Here is a 22240-nt window from a genome sequence, read left to right as displayed (position 1 = left end):
GTTTAGAATATTATTTACGATCCATACTAGTCATAATACAAGATAAAAAATCCTTGTAATATGAACCTTACAATATTGCTGGTTCTGTTCTTCATAAGGATCTTAATTTTCTGATTGCAGATATTGACAGTTTTCATATTATCCTGAGATACAGAGCATTAATAGCTAGGATCCCAGCCCTGCAAATATTTACGCATCATGCATATGGTTACATGTGTGTTTAAGTCTTTGCAAGTTCAGGGCCTAGTGTAAATAACTAGACATGGCAGATATTGGAAGTATCTAATCATGGCACTTTTCCATTTTTTTTCAAGGTGTGAGAGTCCTCGTAGATGCTCGAGAGAAACTTCATATTCCCTGGGGAGATCCTGACAACCAGAATAATGGGGATAAGATGATGGCTTTTGATACTCGGTCAACAATGGTGGCACAAGGGATGGTGGAGACTCAGGTTTTTTTACAGTACCTTCCAGCAATAAAATCACTGTGGGCAGATAATGGAATCCAGCATGCCTATGACAGACGCAGAGAATTCCAACTGGTAAGCTGTGGCTTTCTTAATACTGTCAATAAAATCTGTATGATGCATTGTTCCTGTATCATTTTTCAGTAAACACTAATTTAAATCTGCCTCCTTCAGGCTGTTATCGTTGATGTATAATGTATATCATGAGGCCTACCTAAAATACTAGCCCATGGAATTGCAGGTTAGTTATAGCTTTTACTTTTAACCAAGAAAGACAGATCGAGCTGAAACAAAACATAAGGAAGTATTAGTCCCCACTTTGCAGATGACAGAGGCGAAGTTCAGTAAGGTTGACTTGCCGTCATGCTCTGAGTCTGTAGCCAACCTAGTAATTGAATCTAGATGGTTTCTCATTCCAGTGCCTTAACGGCAAGACCATTCTTCCTCTTTGGTGCATTGAAACTTTTTAAAAACGATGTGCAGGAGAGAATTAATACCTAGTATTTTATGTGATTATTCTTCCTTTTTTAAAAAAAAAAAGGTGGTGTTATACACTTGATTTTTATTAGAAAAAGGGTTTTTAAACCACTCTTCTCTATTCCAATCTGAGAAATCTTGCAAGCATTCCCTCTGTACATTTCCTGATTCATTTCATGAGTGTTATTTTCACGTGATCAGCTATTTTGTTTTGAAGTTCAGTTGGAGATATGGACTTCTAGTTGAATAGCTTGATTCTAGGATGGGTAGGTGTTTGTGTGGGATGGCAAAAGAAACACAGGGTGATTAACCCGTTGGAAGTTGCATTTTTAATGTAAGTGATATGGAAGAGAGACAAAAAATTGTCATTGTCTTTAAACGAGAAAAAGCCCGGTTCTGACTGAAAATCAAACTCTAGCATAGAATAACATTAAGGTGATTTTCCTAAATAGTGGAAGTTCTGATATAACTTACAAATAAAAATTGTGCATTTGTAACCTTGATCCCTTCTAAAAATACTACTTTAGTATGCAGGTGAATTTGCCTAGTGTTGCATGCTTAGTAACAATGGGCTTCCATGTCTTCACTAAGGAATGACTGTAGTTGAGATTTACATGGGATACACAATGCAATCTCTGATTAGTTTTATTTGACTTCAGGGGATTTGGATTTTCAGATTCACTACACATTATGTAAGTAGTTGACCATGCATACTCACTAGACACCAAGTTTAAGGACTAGCCAATTTTTTACTCTCTCAGCCAAATTTTACATTTCCTCTCCCTCTTCGATTAAAAAATAAATAAAAATCAAAATTTAATCTCGGACATCTGTAAAATTTGACTTTTAAAAGTTCCCTCTTAACACTAAAATGAGATAGCCAGGTGGAACTTTTATCAGAACCATAAATGTGTAGTTCTAGAAGGGAAATTTGGAATGTATAATACTTTAAATTGCAAGCACGATTTGATTTTGGCTCATCTCTAGTGGAATAAATTTAGAGGAAAGAAGATATGTTAACCCATCAATTTCATTCTTTTACACCAAGTTTCTCTTGTTACTATTGTGCTTTTTAAGTATTTGCTTTTTGTATTATATTGATTGGTATATAAAAAGTTAAACCACTTCAGTCTTGGATACAGGAACTCTGTATTTAACTCTTTGTTTAGTATATCTCAGGTGACAAAGTTCTGCTATCTACATTGATATTGTGAAACAAAATGAAAATTGAAAGTTAAAGCTGATGCTGTTGGACTAGCCTGTGTCAGTGAACTGTTGCAGTACATAGGGATGTCAGAGCTTGCAGTCTTTGGCCACTACTGTAGGTAGATTAAGGCTAACATTTTCTTAACTTGATTTTTCACTTGCAGTCTCGTTACAATTTAAAATACACAAACCTAGATTGTTAATTTCATAGTCTTACCTCAAATATGGGAGTTATTTTTATGAACAATAGACCATGATGTCTCCTAAGCTTTTATGGGGTATTGTATACACTGATTTAACATAAGCTGTGTAAATACTCTGTTATAAATATGTATTGGCCTGAGGCTAGACTGGCTTCTAGAGAACATAAATTGGGAGAGCATTCAGGCAGTAGGAATATTGTGGACCAGCTTAGTAGCGATGCTATATGAGACTAATTCCTGGCAAACGTGCTGCCTGTGTTATCAAGACGTTGGACTGTTGCTGAGGCAAGTGTGATTGGCTGTAAAGGGAGTCTGGTCCAACACAGGAAGTTGAAGTGAAACATGGCTTTACCTTCAGAAAGAATTATAAAGGAGTAAAAGTTTTACCAGTGCTCGGGATTCTCTTCTGGTGTGGAGATGATATTCCTGATAAAGTATTTACTATGGATGACACAGCCATCTTTATTAATAAAAAAAAAAATTAATGAATATGCTCAGTCCTTTAGAGCAAATAGTTCATCTTGAAAACCTTTTGTGGAAAATCTTTTCATTAGTCACACTTGGTGTTTTTAATCAGTCTTTAAGCTGAAAAACTCCTCTCCCTTGCTATCTTCATGTCTTCCTTAGTCCATCAAGTATGCTTTGACGACAGTTGTGACATCTGCACAGTTTTGTTTTGAGTAGGAGCTAGAGTAGGTGCACTCTTCTGAAAGTCACCAGAAAGACTGATTAAACTGTCCCCAAATTAGATTCTGTATGAATGTACATCTGTTAGAGGCTACATTTCTGGCCTAACCATCTGTATTTTTAAAAGTAAGTTATAGCAACTGCCTTGACTGAATTAAGACTTCAAACTTTTGTTTATACTTGTATTGCTTATTGCCAAAGTTACTTAAAAAAATCTCATTCCAAGGTGTGTATGCCAAGTTGTAAATGTGAACCTAGCTAAATATCACCATATTGAGTGCAATGTGTGTGCAATCATATAAGGAGACATGGTTCTTGCCCCAGGATCAAGATCAGCTCTGTCATGTACCAATGGATGATATGCCGGTTTGGTAAAGTACAGATTTTTGATGTGTCATTGCTGAAAGGCTTTGTAGAGGTCTTTTTAGTGGGTTTGATTGAAGAGGAAGGTTGTTCAAGCATGTGGCATGGTGTGGGAGGAACATATGGAAGGGTTGCATAGGAGGGAGTCTCAGGAGTAACTAAGGCAGTGGGAGGGAGAATGTGAAGACATGAGTAGAGAGGTAGACAGATGAGTTGTGCAAGGCCTTGGAAGTAAGGACTAGAAACTTGATGGGAGCGCGGGATGAGATGCATACAAGAAAAGTTTGCACTTGCCCAGGCCTTGTTCACCTCACAATTTGACAAAGGCTGTTGTGGGGGGGATGATATGACGCCGCTGGAAGAGTTGGATTTTTGGAGATATAGAAGTAATGACAGGATTTGGTGAAAGTGGAGGAGAAAGGAGTGGAATATGACATTTTGAGGTACTGTCGTGAAAGTTTAAAGGTCACGAACCAAGTTTTCAAGAGAAGATGGGGTTCAGTTTTCATTGCCCTGAATTTGAGGTTGTATAGGAACAACAGTTAGGTGGAGATGTTGCAGGTGTAGTTAGGAGACTGGACAGAAGGAAAAAGGTTAATGAATAAGAATGGAGTCATCCGTGTGGACATGGTAAGCTGGAACTATGGGAATGGATGAAATTTGTGTGCATGAAGGCAGAGGAAAACCAGCTGAGAGCAGAGCAGTGAAGGAAATGAAGTGAGTGAAAGCAGTGAAGATTGCCCAAAGAAAAGGGTGGAGGGGAGAGATCAACTGATTTAAGTGACAGAATGTGGAGAGTGAATACTGAGGAGAAAGGCAGGTTGAGAATGTCATCAGAGGTACACCTCAAACTTGTTTGCAACAGTAGAAGAGCTCTTATGAGAGAGCATTGAGGTTGTCCTTATAACAAATTAATGAAACCTGGGGGAAGGGTGGGGGAAGGAAGGTTTGGAGGAGAGAATTAGAGCTAGAGATGGGAGCATGGCATTGAAGAATCAACTTAACCTTATAGCAGTGCTGGTGGGATGCTAAAACTCAGTTGCAGCTTCTAAGGGTACGTCTACACTTACTGGAGGGTCCGGCGGCAGGCAATCGATGTTCTGGGATCGATTTATCGCGTCTGGTTAAGACGCGATAAATCGATCCCGGAAGTGCTCGCCGTCGACGCCGGTACTCCAGCTCGGCGAGAGGAGTACGCGGCATCGACGGGGGAGCCTTCCTGCCGCGTCTGGACCCGCGGTAAGTTCGGACTAAGGTACTTCGAATTCAGCTACGTTATTAACGTAGCTGAATTTGCGTACCTTAGTCCGAAGTGGGGGGGTAGTGTAGACCAGGCCTTAATAAGAGGCAGGGTTACTCTGTGGAACTGATGATTTCTAATCCCTGCTTTGCCACTAATTGTTGTGGTCTTGAGCAAACCATTAACTGGGGTTTCTCAAGCTGCAAAATGGGGATGTTACTTGCCTACATTAGAGGTGCTTATGAAGATCCATCAGTTAACTGTGCTTTGAAGATGGAAAGAGCTATGTAATACTTAGCATTTTTATAATGACTAATTAATCCTTCAAACAAAAAACTTCATTTAAAAACCAATTCAGGCTGTTCAAGTGATTAATCCACCAACACAGTTTATAAAGCCAGGAATTTCCTAGTTAACTTCTCAGCCATTCCTTGCCTTCATCACGTTCCCTTCCCACATCCACCGCACTCATGCCACCTCTTCCCTCTGCTCAGACCATGCAATGCTAACTGACCACAATCACTGGCTGTTGAGAAAACCCACAACATCCCACATTTCTATCACCTAATAAATATTACAAACTTCTAAGCCAATACATTCTATTCTAAACTGTTCCCTCTGTCTTCCGACATGACTCAGGTAAACATAACCATCTAAAATCTATGCCATATACACGAACAATCTCCTTCAATGCAATACCAAGTCAACATTCCAATCAGTTACAAAACCTCCCTTTGTAACCACTCCACGTGGAGGGAGTGAAATTTGCAGTGTTTTGTGTGGAGGTGGAGGGAGGAAGCATGTGTTTTTTGTGGGTGGTAGATGTGGAAGAGGTAATGTGGAGAAAGTGAAATTATAGTTATAGATTGCAAGTGGTGGCTGACAGTTTAACTAGGGATTTCCTTGCTTTTATGCTTGTGTTGGTGGAATATTGGCTTGTTCAATTTAAACTGTTTGCTCGTTTGGGGGGGGGGGGGGGGGCTCTCTTCAAAGTTACTGGCAGCTGAAGAGGAAACTTCTAGTGCCAGTGTTGTCTTGCTTTTATTACTGAGGAAGGTGCTTCTGTGCAAGAACACAGGTGGGGGAAGAGGGAGAGTGAGTGCATGCTAGTAGAAGGATCCCAGGGCAGGTTAAGGGGAAAGCAAGCTCCCAGCCTGGTAGGGAAGTACTCTGGTAGGAATATCTCCAGGCAGGATTTCCTTCTAGGATTTTCCCAGTGTTTTGCGAGATAGGCAGGACCAAGCTGAAAACTCAACTTTTCAGTCCCGTCATTACTTTGACTCAGACTTAAAGGATTTGCATCAGGTGAAAAAACTTTGAGATGGATTTAGTTTTGGTATCAGCACTTAGTGAGGTATCCTTTCCCCATTTTGCATACTTTGAGTGACTATTCACCAACGTATCCCTTAATAACCTGGAGATATGATTTTTTGCCCTACTGGTGACTTACAGGGATTGGTGGTGTTAGGGCTAAACAGTTTTAAGTGCATGGATGCAGTAATTCCACCTTGGTCTGTGGAATCACCATTTACAGAGAACTGCAGCTAATACCAGTGTTTGAAACAGGGTGGAAACAACTGGATATGCATTTTACCTCTGGATTCCTGTTTACTTGTGGCATTGCCTCTAAGCGAGATCAGATTACGGTATAGAAAACCGGAAAAGGCGTGTTCAGTTAGAATCTTTCTTGCTACTTTTGCTAGTGTTTCTCTGTAGCTTTACATGTTGCAAAGGAGAGGCGAAAATCTTATGGGATATTGTCCACACTGAGTTCTCTGCCTGATTCAGCTTATTATGAGGAGATAAAATGGTACAAGTAGTCCTGATTCCAGATAGGCTTCTCTCTGGAAGGAGTGATTCCCTAAATGGCCTGATGAGAGTGGTGAACAGAACTTACTGTAACTATTTTTTATGGGACTGGGTTGCTGAAGAGATTGGTAGTGAGATAAGTAACCTCTCTCCTCAAGGTCACTGGCTTGAAAGTTGGTCCAATAAGATATTACTTCACTCTCCTTTTCCCTCTAATATCTTGGGACCAGGATACACTACATATTGCCATTTATGCTACCCATTTTGGGGGTAGGGTGGCAGTAAAGGTTGCATTGCCTATAATTCTGTGAAGTGGGGGAGACAATCCACTTCCAAATTCTTTCACAATGTCTTTCAGATCTTCAGAAGAGTTTTAAAGTTCGAGAATTTGCTATGTATTCTCCCTCTTTTTTTAAAAACAAATTGTTGACTTTAAAATATCACAATTTGATTTTGATTATAGGACTTCACATTTGGGTTAAGTCTAGTTTTAGACAATATAAAGAGACCTGAATTCCTATATTAGAGTATTCTGGGCTTCTGGCCACAAATGTTGGCAATTCTCCAGGCCTCTTAATTTCTGTGGGTATATCTACACCACAATATCTGCAGTGCTGCAATTACACCACGATGGTGTAGACCCTTACTCTAGTAACAGGGTTTTTTTCCATAGCTGTAGTAAATCCACCTCCTTAAGGTGGTAGCTAGATTGATGCAATAATTCTTTCGTCAACCTAGTTTACAATGCGTGTTAAGTCGACATAACTATATCTCACAGAGCATGAAATTTTTCACTCCCCCGAGTGACATAACCAGGTCAACTAAGTTTTAAGCATAGACTAGGCTTATGCAAACAACTAGATACTCTGATTTTTATAACACCTTTATTGATCTGAATAATCTTCATTCCAGTGATACTTCATGCTAATTTAAGTGCCAGCTTTCCTCATTTTCCAAAATGGGGCTAGTTTCCCTTTCAGACATACAAGTTCTGCAGTAACTCCATTCTGGCTCTGCATTCCTCCCTTATCCAACATTCTTTCCTCCTTGCTTGTGACTTGTTTCTACTTAGCTACAAAATTTAAAGTAATTGCCGAGTCCTGGTGTGGTATAGCGCATTGATCTCATAGTGAGAGTTGGTTTTGTTTGCATTGTAGAGCAGTTTGTTCTGCAACACATTTCCAAAACATGTAGAAAATAAATGTCATGCTGCAAGTTGGTATGCTGTGTTCTGAGCAAGCACTAGTGTGCTCCTGGTGGCCTTGTTCATCTTGTATGCTGCCTCTTGTGGTTGCAATTCTGTATCTAGCCGGTGATGTAAAGTCTGTTCAGTGTGGTTTGTATTTAAACCTAGTAGTTTCCTTCTGATGCATTTGTTCCTTTTGTAAAGGCAGCTGATAAAATGGTTCACATGCAGTTTGGGATTTATTAAATATGGACTATATTTTGGTAGGTATGGACTGGGTATCCAGAATGTTGCAGTTGGCATGCTTCTTCTACACTTGGGAGATGCAAACTTTTCCCAATCGAGAACACCACTGGCAGCTTGCCAGGGGAACACATTTAATTTGCATATGTGGACTACTTTATAGGGCATGGTAAACTTCATGGGGTGAAGGATGGCCCAGTGGTTGGGGCACTGGCCTGGGATGTGGGGAGACCCAGGTTTAATTCCCTGCTCTGCCACAAACTTCCTGTATCACCGTAGGCAAATCACTTAGCCTCTTTGTGCCTCAGTTCCCCATCTGTAAAATGGGGGTTCTGGAGAGGAGACAAGCTCCACTGAGATAAAATCGCCACCCATTGGAACATCCTGAAAATGACACTCCTACAACCAAGTCAGTCACGGATACATTGCCTACAATCTCTTTAATCCAAAAGAAATCTAACCAATATCTGTTTGCTTTATTAATAAACTAAAAAATGTCGTCATAGCCCAGTGATATGACACCAAGTGGTAATTAGGAGACTAGGTTTTAATCCTGACTTTGCCATTGATGAGCAGTGTGCTTCTGGGCAAGTCACTTGATCAATTTTTTTAGATTCTCTTAGCATTTTGTCATATAGAAGTGAGAAGCACCAAAAAGTTAGACTTGCTATCAAGTCATCCTTGTTAAATTTGGTTATAGAAATGAAATTTGACTGTCCTCTTGATTCTGTGTATATCTGTGCAATGGTCAAAAAGCCTGGTCTGAAAGGAAACGTTTTTTAATATCTGCTGGTGAAAGGTACACTGACGTATTTTCCAAAGCTACTACATTACTTGCGGTGGTCATAGTTCAAGGTGTCTCTGCTGTTGATTTCTGCAGTAATTATTTCTGCGACTTGTGAAAGCCTGTTGGAGCAGCCTTTTCCACACTCTGCTTGCAGTGCAGTGTTTGAGATGTTGGCATAATAATACATTCAGAGCTGACTTTCTTGTTGGCCACTAAACTTGAAGGTAGCCTGTCTTGTTGGATCACATTGCAGTGGTAAAGATGGCAGTGGCCAGGGGATTAGGTAGCTTAGGGATTTCTAATTGGATAGAGAACTATATATCTCTAAGTTGTCAGTTGAAATCTAGCCCAAAATGGTGGTAACAAAGCTCACTATTGCACTGTATAGGTGGAATAAATTTGGTCTCTGTGCAGTTCTAGTCATTCGTGTCAAACAGTACCTCACTTGGGAACAAGTTTGTCATTTTCAGCAGAGACCAAGGAATGAAAGGCTGTGGAGAGTGAACCTCCTTTGCATCTGTATAGTGACTTCCTTGAGGATTGAGGCAAACTGGCAGGGTCGTGTTGGGTGGGGGAAAGCTTATGCTGCTATTGCCCATGCTGTACCTGCTCCTTGGATAAATAGGATTCAAGTACTCAGAGCTGTCAAACTTGCACCTTCTCATGAGCATTGAATTCACAGCGACTACACGGTGTTACAGCTAGTTGCTTTCACATTTGTTGTAGACCCAGACTCTGCTAGATTCTTTTTTTATTTAAAATGTTCCACGTTCAATCCATAACCCTTCTACAAACCTAGCATAGCAATAGAAAGTTGTAACCTTGAGCATCTTCCCCAACCCACAACGCAAGTGTGAGGAGACCTAAGCATGGCTGACCTTACTGCATTGTCTAGGAGGAAAGCACTAGAACAGTTGAAGTGCTGCTGTTGGCTATGGCAGCAAAGTAGCTGCTGCATTTGTTACTAAATAGTTTAATTTACCTAAGTAAACTGGTCTGCCAATTAAGTTTGCATTTGCTGGTCTGTTTACTGATACATTGTGAAATGTATGAGTGTAGGACTGATCTGGAGCTTGTACTTTTACCAGATCTGTAATACTTGTAACAGTGCTGTTGATCCTGGATATTGAGTATTAAATTAAGTTACAACGAAGTCTTACTTTATTCTAACACTAGGCCTCCGTTTACTCCAGATTTTTTGCCATTAGTATGGAGTAATGAGAGGGAAGGATGAATAATAGGAGCTTGGAACATGCACTTCTGCACTGAACACAAGCAGCTTTGGTTGTCAAATATACTATAGCCAAAATATCATTATTAATGAACATTTGAAGTTTGGAATCTATTCTCCCTACTAAACTAAATTTACTACATTGATAAATGGGGGGGGGGGGGAGCAAACCTTAATTACAGTTGCTGTCCGTCCCCTGTGGATGCACAAAGACCGAGGGACGGGGGCTTGGCAATTGGAGGAAAGGCCTACGTTACACAGGAAAGTATTTCTCTGTGGAGGTATTGGAACTGATGCCTGTATTGATGACAAATGTTACATGCATCTAAAAAGAGTAAGGAATTTTGAAAGCTAAAGAATTCAAGGTATTTTCTAAAAATCTCATGACCCCTTTGTCCTCACAGAATCCTGAGCCCATGATAGATTTGGATATTTCAAAGCAAGCAGTCTTGAATGCTAAAAGATAGTGAACCCATTCAAATAAAACACCCACTTTCACAGCCTCTTAACCCAGTGTGCCATACTTTCTTTAAATGTTTTCCCTGAATTCATCTGTGGCTGAGACTAAGCATGATAAATTTCAATGGAAAAGGAATTGAGGAAATTATAATGGAGTGTGGAAAACAGAGCTGGAAACATCACTTAACTAAGGCGTCGCTAAGGAACTGGAAAGACTCGGGCTGCTACAGGATCAGAAATGATATACAGCAAAGTGATAGTCTAATTGTATTTGCATAAACAGACCTGAACTTCTGTATTGTATCCCTTCCCTAGTAGTGCCACAGCAATAGTTTGAAAGAGACTAGAATCTCAGCAGTTTGAATTGATTAGGAAAACACTGCTTGTCAGAGCACAGATATAATCATCTACTGCTGACTGTTGAAGGGGAGTGGATGCAGAAATTCTAGCTAAGAAAGTGAGAAGTCCTCTGGCAAATTAACATCAGATAAAACGTGAACAGAATTATGCTCTATTTGACTGTCTTACACTGGGTTTCAGATTTTTAACAAGGATTGTTTAAACCTCTTTCCAAAAGCACAGGTGAATTCTTGCCCTAGTACAATGGTTCTCAACCAGGCGTACGCAGAGGTCTTCCAGGGGTACATCAACTCATCTAGATATTTGCCTAGTTTTACAACCAGTTACATAAAAAGCACTAGTGAAGTCAGTACAAACTAAAATTTCATACAGGCAAGGATTTGTTTATACTGCTCTATATATTATACACTGAAATGTAAGTACAATATCTATATTCCAAGTGATTTTATAATTGTATGGTAAAAAATGAGAAAGTAAGCAATTTTTCAGTAATAGTGTGCTTGTGCCAATTTTGTATTTTCAGTGTCTGACTTTGTAAGCAAGTAGTTTTTAAGTGAGGTGAAACTTGAGGATATGCAAGACAAATCAGAGCCCTGAAAAGGGTGCAGTAGTCTGGAAAGGTTGAGAGCCACTGCCCGAGTATATTAATTTCTGTTGTGAAATCCCATAACTAATGTAAAATGTTGGTTGCCTTATGTGGCATATGGGTGCTGTGCGTAGGATTTTCTGAACGTTTTGACTTTGATATTTAGCTTTTTATTTCAAGGATTTTGTAGGTACAGCTCTTATGTCAATTTTTAAATGGTTAATACACAAAATTAGTGATTTGTCGTGCATTTTGCAAGCTGTAATGATTTCACATCCTTAAATGTAATCAAAAGGTTCATGACAAGTAGTCAACACACTTGTTACACAAAATGTTTGTTTAATTACTTTGGTTTAAGCTTCTTCGTTGAACAAAGAAATTAGAACTTTCCCTTACTCAGTTCAAATAGATTGTCATAGATGTAGTCAAAGTGACTGACAAGGAGGTGATGGAAAGTATTTGGTCTGCGGTTTTTCTCATAAAAGATTGAAGGGGGGAGTGAATTCATGCTATTAAATAGAATCCTCATAAAGGATACTTGCCCCAAGTGCATGAGTCAGTCCATATTCTTATGAAGCTCTCCTTTCCTAGTGCACTTGTCTTCTGCATAGCATACACAGCACTAAATGTAACAATTTCTAGTTTGATTGGCAGTTCATAGTATGGGAAGGTGATTTAACACACTATTACTGTTCTAACCTTTGTAACTCTTATTCTAATGCAACACACTATAGTGCTAGCATGTTTCCATATGTCAGATTAGTGCTTCTCATGCTTTTGGTACACTTGAGAGAGTCCTTGCCAAGCTCTGCAAACTAGCTGCTTTTGGAAAGGAGCATAGTTCTGAATGATGAGTGACAGACTTGCAGACTCACTGCTGCTTCAGGGTTAGATTAAAAGCAGTTTAAGTTGCAAATACATGAAGTCATGGAGCCAGGGGGTCAGTGCACTGAGGGAAGAAAAAAATGTTTACAGTCTGGTTCCAGTCTGTTTTCCACATAAAACATCTGACGTTTATAGATGCTTCCAGAGTTTAAATAGTAATTGGGAGGTGGCAGTTTGGTCTTGGATAGTACGTGCTCCCTGGTCAGTACTTGTTCCCAGTTGATTTCTGTAGTAGTTAGAGGATGCCCTGGCCTGAAATGTGTCAAATCATTGTAGAATGAGATTCCAAACAGTCATAGTTCAAAAGTATGTATGTGCCATGCCCCATCCTCCCACCCGCTGCAGGCAAGTACTTCCATAAATGGCTCTAAGATTTTATATGGAGGGAGAAGATGAAGAAACTTCTGCACTAAGGAAGTGCAACAATAATCATTTGGACAGAACATCCCATTTCTTTACTTTCATGGGTTAGTTTCTATTCTGGATCTGGCAAACTAAAACAGCTGAGTGCTTAGTATATAGATCATTTGGTATCCTGGCACTTGCAAGTCCTTCACGTCACACCCAGCATATTTCCCTTTTTTTTTTTTTTTTTTTCATATTCCTTGGGCTGACTTGAACCTCTGTGGAAGAGGTTGGAATGGTCTTAAGGAGGTCATCCTCACAGTTTGAAGCAGTGCTGTGGCAAAACTGTGAGCTATAGTGATGTCTTACATCCTTAAGTTTTTGTCAGTTTAAAAACTTGCTCCAGGCTCAACAGACATTGGGCTTTGGATTTTGTCCTTTAAACTCTGTGTGCATGTACAAAATCTCTCCACAGCTCAGAGCTGTTTAACTTTTGTTGAAGCCTTGGATTGGTTGGGTGATTCTAATGTGATATGATGCATCTTGCTGTCTGGGTCTCTGGCTTGAAAGTACAGGTTGAACCTCTCTAATCTGGCACTCCCTGGTCCGGCAACATCTATGGTCCGGCATAGGCGTAGACACGGGGAAAAATTAGTGGGTGCGGAGCATCCACTGGTGCCAAACTCCCCCCTCCTCTCGTGCGCCAGCAGCCCCACGCTTACCAACTCCTCCTCCTCCCTCCCAGCATTTCCGTGAACAGCTGATTCTCAGCATTCAAGCTCGGGGGACCTGGGGCTGGCAGCTGGGACCCAGGTGGGGGGCCATGCTGGGCGCAAAGCCTATGGGTGTTGCAGCACCCCCACCACCACCACTGCTTCCCACATCTATGGAGACCCACTGGCTCTCTGCATTGACCTCCCGTAGTTCAGCAAATTCTCTTGTTTGGCACCAGTCAGGTCCGAAGGGTGCCAGACTAAAGAGGTTCAACCTGTATCTCCAGTTGTTAGTGACTGAAAGCTGTTATATGATGGCCGTTTGCAAAACAAGCTGGAGTTTTGCATCTGGTTCATAGGAAAATTGTGCTTGTTCTCACTCTGAAGCAGTAGTAAGTGCGTTTGCAAGTTTTGTTTATTTAAAATAGTTTTCCCCTTCCCTCCTCCTCCCCTCTTACCCCCTCTCCCCTGCCAAAGTGCACACAACCCCAGCTTGTTTGTACACCACCTGGCAGGCTTCTTTTTTGGGCATTTTAGAGAGAATGTAAAACCCTTATTGATTGCCTGTTGGGGAGAGGATAATTAAAAACTGGAACAGCTTGCTTTATTGTCAACTGAGCTGTGGCTATGGTATCTCTGGTACTTAAAATCTTAACTTGATCATATTTCTTTGAACAGAGTTATATGGGGTTAATTAGGATAGGATTCAGTGAACTCTGAAATAATGAAAGTGTTAATTGGAGCAAATCTGACACTAATTACAGGAGATGTTTACTAAATTCAGATTAGTGAGTTGTTTTGAATAACCAGTGCAAAATCAGTTTTAGGATTTAAAATAACAAATTGACACCTTGGATTAATGAAGTGCTTTTTTTGGACTGCATGTTAGGTTAGAACAGGGATCGGCAACCTTTGGCACGCGGCTCGCCAGGGTAAGCACCCTGGCGGGCCGGGCCGGGTTGTTTACCTGCCGTGTCCACAGGTTTGGCCGATCGTGACTCCCAGTGGCTGTGGTCCCCCACTCCAAGCCAATGGGGGCTGCGGAAAGTGGCGGCCAGCACATCCCTCGGCCCGCGCTGCTTCCCGCAGCCTCCATTGGCCTGTAGTGGCAAACCGCGGCCAGTGGGAGTCACGATCGGCCAAACCTGTGGACATGGCAGGTAAACAAACTGGCCCGAGCCGCGTGTCAAAGATTGCTGATCCCTGGGTTAGAATCACTGTCGTGTCCATCTGTCCATCCCTGCTTCTCCTCCTATTTGCAGCAATTTGGATTGCTTTATGGCAACTACAGCAGATGTTTCTGTAGAAGAGTAATATCCAGAAAGTATTTGGTGTGTTTGTAGTATATTTTATGTAGAGTAAAAGCTCAAAAGAGAATAGAACAGCATGTGTTCTCCATGGGACCGTGGTTTGGGAACCCCTAGATTAGTCTGATTCTGCAGTAAATGGTGGATGGGAGATTAAACAGGTATTACCGGTTTACAACCTCCTTTTTAAAAAACTTCTTTCCCCTTGTTTCTATGAACATGGTTAATGTTCAAACTGAAAATGTTAAATTTGTTTCACCAATGACTTGTTTGACCTCTTTGTTTTCCTTGTCAGTTGCACTTTAACTCACGTTTAGTTTCACTTTTTAGTTTTCATGTAGTATCAAGTTAGTGTAATGGTTGGATCACAAATCCCACAGAGGTCTCTTTTTAAAAAAATCCAAATTACAGTTTGAGTTTTTGAAAATAGTGCCGTTGCTTATTTCTTGTGAAATCCTTTCAACAAATAATAAATGCGAGGCATAATCTACATAATAGAGTTGATTCCTTTCTGCTGACTGAACAGTGAGCAGTAACAAGCAAAACATTCACATTTCATTCTGTTTTGAGTCTAAAGTTTACCTTGTTCTTTCAGGGCAGATACTGAGATAGGAGTTGTGTTAAAGCAGTCTAGAAGTGAAGCCTTCTCTTCCACAATGGAGTTCTGATTGGGGTTTGGCTTTTTTTCTAAGCATGTAAAGTTATGCACAGAAAGTGCGTTTAAAAAAAAAAGAAAAAGAAAATAAGATGTTTTGAGCAGAGGTGGGACAAGCTGTGATGTGCTTGTTACTGACATACTTACCCCAGGAAAAGTATTTTGGTGTTCTCTGTGAAAACAGGAGAATTTCAGTCACAGATTGAATCTATCTGTCTAGGGAGCTACACAACCAGTCTAACACTTAATCAAAAATCAGAAATCACCCTAAACTGCCTATTACAGACTTAAAAACTGAATATCATACTAATGTATTCAGGAACTGTGACAAGTGATGTATTGTTTTTTGTATCTGATGTCTATATACAGTATCAGTGCTTTAGCTACTTCTAAATTACATTAGACAAAGTTTTTTTTTTTACAGTTTTAGGCCTTGACACTGCTACATTTAAAACTGTACACGCAGTAACCGTGTTTTGACACACTGTATTCTTGAATGGCTTTCTTGCTATTTTGATCAGATGTGACTGGAGCTTTTACTAATACTACTCTTTGACTAGTCTAGCACTTTTTTCTAACTGATTTTAAAATAATCAGTGTTTTAGAGAAGGGACAGCCTCTTCAGAGGCTAGAGGATAATAGTGGTAGTTGGGACACAAGTTGTTTCCCTTCTTCCACTGACTTGTGTGATGTTGGGAAGGTTGCTTAACCTTCCAGTGCCTCAGTTTCCCTATCTATAAAGCAGGGAATATTCACCCGAGGCCCTGCGTTCCTTGGTGAAAGGCACTTCTAGCAGTCTCCACATGGGAAGCAGTACAAATTTAATAAAAATAGGCAAAGATTGTATACATGAGAGGAACCCACTACTGAACTGTGGAGAGGTGGGAGGAGTGAATAGAGTGAGAGTAGTTGGATATGAGGTGAGGGGGGGATTACTCCATAGAATCCCTGAAAACTCAGTGGGAAGTTGTTAATGGATTCTTGGCTGAACTAGTAAGCCAGTGAGTGACTGATGTGGTAATGGTCCTGCCAATGTCTGCAGAGTAGCCTACCTATGATGTTAGACGTTCTAAAGTTCACATGGCTTCAGGAGGCCATGAGGCTGGAATTGGCATAGCTGTGGCTGTATATGAATGTGGCTTTCAGTGGATGCAGGATCAGGAGTTCATGGTCAAACTCTCACTCAGTCTTGATGACAAAGGACTTTAATCTGGCCTAGTTTTATTGGTCTAACAAACACAAACCCAAGGAAATTCAGAGTTAAGGTGACTGTCTAACTCAGCAATAACTGAACTATATTTATTGCTAAGATTCCAAAATACTGCAAATGTTACTTAACATTGATGGCAGCAGTGTTGCTTCATGATCAACCCACTTTGAAATGAGCTGTATGAGTTTGGGGAAATGAAAACTAAAGGCCCCTTGCTTTGCTAAACCCACACACACCTGCTGTGTATTTGGATAAAACAGTAACCAAAAGCATGCACACTTAAACTGTAGTTTTGAGGTTTATTAAGGTGTTGGTATGCTATAGAATTAAGGATCCTAACTAACTCCCCCCCAACTCTGTTTTCATAACCAGGCTACCTGCGTTTTCTTGTTAGTTTTCATGGTTTGTGCACCCCAGACACACCCTCCAATAGTATCAACATTGTGATTACCTGTTGCTCTTAGCGCTGGCCAGGGCTTCTGACTACTTACTTAGCCTTTTCTCCTCTTCAAAGTACAAATAATGTAGGGGAACAGGAAACATTGATAGTGAAGAAATTAATACTGAGTGGGTTCCTTAAATCCCAGACCACTTGCAATTAGAAATGTCCTGGGTTTCTCTTTCTTGCCCTACTCAAGGATAATCCAGTTCCTTGGGGGAAACCTGCAGGTTTCCTCATAACATAACATAAGAATGGCTGTACTGGATCAGACCAAAGGTCCATCCAGCCCAGTATCCTGGATGCCGACCGTGACCAATGCCAGGTGCCCCAGAGGGAGTGAACCTAACAGGTAATGATCAAGTGATCTCTCTCCTGCCATCCATCTCCACCCTCTGACAAACAGAGGCTAGGGACACCATTCCTTACCCATCCTGGCTAATAGCCATTAATGGACTTAACTGCCATGAATGTATCTTGTTCTCTTTTAAACCCTGTTATAGTCCTAGCCTTCACAACCTCCTCAGGCGAGGAGTTCCACAGGTTGACTGTGCGCTGTGTGAAGAAGAACTTCCTTTTATTTGTTTTAAACCTGCTGCCCATTCATTTCATTTGCTGGCCCCTAGTTCTTATATTATGGGAACAAGTAAATAACTTTTCCTTATCTACTTTCTCCACATCACTCATAATTTTATATACCTCTATCATATCCCCCTTAGTCTCCTCTTTTCCAAGCTGAAAAGTCCTAGCCTCTTTAATCTCTTCTCATATGGGACCCGTTCCAAACCTAATCATTTTAGTTACCCTTCTCTGAACCATTTCTAATGCCAGTATGTCTTTTTTGAGATGAGGACACCACATCTGTACACAGTATTCAAGATGTGGGCATACCATGGATTTATATAAGGACAATAAGATATTCTCCATCTTATTCTCTATCCCTTTTTGAATGATTCCTAACATCCTGTTTGCTTTTTTGACTGCCACTGCACACTGTGTGGACGTCTTCAGAGAACTATCCACGATGACTCCAAGATCTCTTTCCTGATTAGTTGTAGCTAAATTAGCCCTCACCATATTGTATGTATAGTTTATTTTTTCCAATGTGCATTACTTTACATTTATCCACATTACATTTTGTTGTCCAATCACTTAATTTTGTGAGATTTTTTTTGAAGTTCTTCACAGTCTGCTTTGGTCTGATCTATCTGGGCAGTTTAGTATCATCTGCAAACTTTGCCATCTCACTGTTTACCCCTTTCTACAGATCATTTATGAATAAGTTGAATAGGATTTGTCCTAGGACTGACCCTTGGGGAACACCACTAGTTACCCCTCTCCATTCTGAAAATTTACCACTTATTCCTGCCTTTTGTTCCCTGTCTTTTAATCAGTTCTCAATCCATGAAAGGATCTTCCCTCTTATCCCATGACAACTTAATTTACGTAAGAGCCTTTGGTGAGGGACCTTGTTAAAGGCTTTCTGGAAATCTAGTACACTATGTCCACTGGATCCCCCTTGTCCACATATTTTTTTTCACCCCTTCAAAGAACTCTAGTAAGACATGATTTCCCTCTTCCACGTGTTTAAAGTAGACTTATCAGTCCAATGTTGTTCTGTTGGATCTGCATCCAAACTGGGACAGGTGAATAAAAACATATACACTTAGGCTATGTCTACACTACATACTTTTTAGCGACACAGCTGTGCCGCTACAGCCATACCACTAAAAGGCACACCGTGTAGCTGCTGTTTGTCTGCAGGAGAGAGCTCGCCTGCCCACAAAAAAACTCCTTCTCCCCGCCCCCCAAACAAGCTTTGTGGGCAGGAGAGCTCTCCTGACAAAGCCCCTGCTCACACCTCTGATTTTTGTTAGCAAAACTTTTGTCATTCGGGGGAGGAGGGTTTCAGACCTCTGAAGGACAAAAGTCCTTCAGGTTCCAGTGTAGATAATGCCTCTGGGCTTGTCTACGCTGGCACTTTACAGCATTGCAACTTTCTCACTCGGGGGTGTGAAAAAACACCCCCTGAGCGCTGCAAGTTTCAGCGCTCTAAAGTGCCAGTGTAGACCATGCACCAACGCTGGGAGCTATTCCCCTCGTGGAGGTGGGATTTTTTTAGAGCTCTCTCCCAGCGCTATGCCATGACCGCACAAGCGTGGCAGCGCTTTAACGTTGCCAGTGAAGACGTGTCTTCAAGTTGTGTTATTTCAAAGTCTTAGGGCTCTTTAAAGGCTATCCCTATTGAACAAATAGCAAAACACACATGCTCTACTAAAGTCCTTTAAAATTTAATTGTGAGAACAACTTGGCCTGGTTTTAATTTTGATTACTTGGTTTGCATGTAAATTAACTCACTTTGTTTTTGTCAGTGAATTGGTGCCACTCAGTAACTATTCTGGTTTAAAGGGAGCATTCATTCATTTGCTGTGCATTTCAGTCCAAGGAAAAGTTATTTACTTGTTCCCATAATATAAGAACTAGGGGCCAAAATGGTTACTTTCCTTTAAATGCTAGCAGTATACTTGCTGCCGTTAGCAGTTTGCTTGTTGTTGAAAGTTGTAGCTTTTAAGAGGAGTTCCCAAGAAGTGTATTAGACTTTGGGAGCCTGCTAATAGTTTTTATAACCCACTAGTCTCTCATGTAAGAAGAATGACTGAAAGCACATCTAGTTATTGCTGCTGTCTTTTGGTGAAGGAAAATTGGACTGTGCATCTATGACTTAGGTAGAAACAGGCTGGATTTGTAAAAACTGAATACAACCCTGAAAGGAAAGCTGCTGGTTAGAATGTCTGTCTTCATAAGGACATATTAGGTGTTTTCCTCATAATTTGTTTGAAACATGACTTGTGTGATCGCACTAAAAATAGTTTGCTTTGACTTTCTTCAGTAGAGATCACAAGACTTCAGGAGGCACACAAGCTGTCTGAATCAAACCTTTCTGCAAATGGAATACTTGACAGTTATGAATCAAGTTATTTAACAGTGAGCTTCCTGTGGTTTACACAGACTTCTGAATCAGAGGGAGGATTGAGGTCTGCAGCTGAGCTGAGCCTGGACAACTTTGATTCCAGTTAAACAAAAGAACACATCTATGAGCATTCAAAGCAATTGGCTGAAATCCAAGAGAATGATAGAGGTCTATTTTAGTTTTGTACCAAAGGTGCAAAGGCTGATGTTCGAACAGAGGAAGATCTTGTAAGGCCACCCTGCAAACCTAATCTCCAGAAAGCCATGCATCTTGCTGTATCATAGTGAGTGTATTTTAAAATACTGCTTTATCACACCACTCGTTGCTTGAGCACATTTGTCACCAAAGTGAAACACTTCAGCACATAAGTTGTCATGCAGAATTCTGTCCTTGGATCAAGTTGTTTTACCTCTTCACTGATATTAGCATCTTCATGTTTATACTTAACCATTCCCTCGCTCTGCGAGATCCTTGAACTGTGAAAATAAAGCTTAACAGGATCTTTCAAGCGATGTGTATATATACCACTCTGATTGACAATGATTTTATGTAAACCACGCTTTTGGAGATCACTGCTTGAAATTCCCGTATTTTCAAATGTCAGAACAAAGTTAGTAGCTTTCACTTCAATTTCAAGTACATTGAGGCTCCCACTTAACACAGTTCTGCCTTAGCCATGCGATAATGTTGTATATGTGTGACCAAACCAACGCCTAGTTTACACTTAAAATGTAGGTTGACATAGCTACATCAGTCAGGGGGTTGAAAAATCCACACCGCTGAGTAATGTACCTATGTTGACATAACCCTCAATTACAGATGCAGCTAGGTCGACAAGAAAATGCTTCTGTCGACCTAACTACCATTACTCAGGGAGGTGGTGTTCCTATACCAACAGAAAAACCCCATCCATTGGTGGAGGTTGTGTCTGCATTATGTGGTTATGCCATTGTAGCTACAATGCCGTAGCTATGCTGGTCTAATCCCCATAGTGTAGACATTTCCCAAGTTAAGGGAACCATACTAGAATGCGAATCTTCCAACTCATTACATCCCTGATTCTGCTAAGTTGATCCCTACCTCAGTTTTGTAACAGTTCCCTGAAGCAAAACTTGAAAATTCGGTTTGTGTTGGGGTTGAGTTTTTTGGTGGGTGTGTTTTTTGGGGGTTGTTTTTCAACTTTGATTTTAAAAAAGTCCTGAAAGTTTGTGTTAGCCTTAAAATATCAAAAATCCAAGTCTTGTCTTCGTTGACTTTTGCTCATGGACTTTTTTTTTTTTTGGATTAATTATTTTTATTTTCCAGAAATATACAAACTTATTCTCTCAGTTCTCCATCTTCTTCTACTCCTCTGATGTACAGGACGTTGTTACATCTTATCAAAACTTCACCAAGGTGTCCTGACAACGCACCATCTATGTATTCTTCCGTGTTTGCAAGCTGCATGTTCATGTAGCCGTCGACAGACACCAGGTAGCGGATCTCAGGATAGATGATGAGCTTTTAGCTTAGTTTAGGAAATAGAGGTATTGAGTTTTTAACAAAGGTTTCCTGTCTCACAAGTGCTCAGTAGGCACTAGAGTTTAAATGAGTGTTAAATTGGAGTTAAAAAATGTCTGTTCCCCTTTCAGTCACTTGGATTTCTTTCATGATGACACTTCACTAGTTTTCCAGTCACCATAGACTTGGTGTACCCTCGACTTTGTTCTCATTTTCTAATTCTTACTATCACTGGTGCAACTCTAGCAGTACTGAGAGCACTTGCTTAGATGGGGCGACTCTTATTCTTGCATTATGTCATTTAGATATACTCTGAGCAGCTGTTGGAAAAAAGATTGTTTGTGGTCTTTGGATGCAAACTGATATAAATACTAAAGTTCTCTCAAATGCAAACTAAACTGGGGGTAAAAAATTCCTAATCTTTCACTTAGCCATCCTGGGCATTACAAGTAACAATAGTAGGTTTAAAGAAAAGAATTAGACAGATGTGACTGTATCCTTTAAATAGAATTGTAACAGTTGCTGTCTTAGTCCTCTTAAATAAGGACACACTTGTCCTTTAATCCACATAATATGCATAAGACTTTTCTATCCTCTGTATTATTAAAAAAAAGGTGTATTAGTGAAGAATATTGTCTTATTTTTGGCCTCAGTAGGTCTCATCAAATCCAGTTACTATACCAATATATATACACAAGGGTAGCCCTGAAAGGAGTTATTAAATGTGCCATATTGTCCTTGTATCTTACCTGTACATTCCAAGTGCTCTGTGGGGACTAGATATTCTATTTTTTCATGAAAGTGATATTTACTGGCTTTGCATCTTGCCCTTTACTCAGCTGAAGTATTTATAGATTTCTAACTTTTAAGCCATGAAAATGTGCCTAGAATATGCTGTTGTCTGAATTCCAT

At 40.4% G+C, this 22240-nt stretch overlaps 1 protein-coding gene across 1 annotated transcript in view; it reads left to right on the top strand.

The window, feature by feature from the left end:
• GNA13 (G protein subunit alpha 13) overlaps positions 1 to 22240 on the top strand; it is a 37167-nt gene that overhangs the window by 2284 nt on the left and 12643 nt on the right. The window contains exon 2 of the mRNA XM_024198324.1: positions 315 to 541. Coding sequence (XP_024054092.1) covers positions 315 to 541 — 227 coding nt within the window. The remainder of the gene's footprint in view (positions 1 to 314; positions 542 to 22240) is intronic.

The sequence above is a fragment of the Terrapene carolina genome, unplaced genomic scaffold (assembly GCF_002925995.2).
Source record: "Terrapene carolina triunguis isolate 2854851 unplaced genomic scaffold, T_m_triunguis-2.0 Scaffold192, whole genome shotgun sequence".
In the NCBI taxonomy this organism is placed as follows: Eukaryota; Metazoa; Chordata; order Testudines; family Emydidae; genus Terrapene; species Terrapene triunguis.
This window is presented reverse-complemented; position numbering and strand designations above follow the sequence as displayed.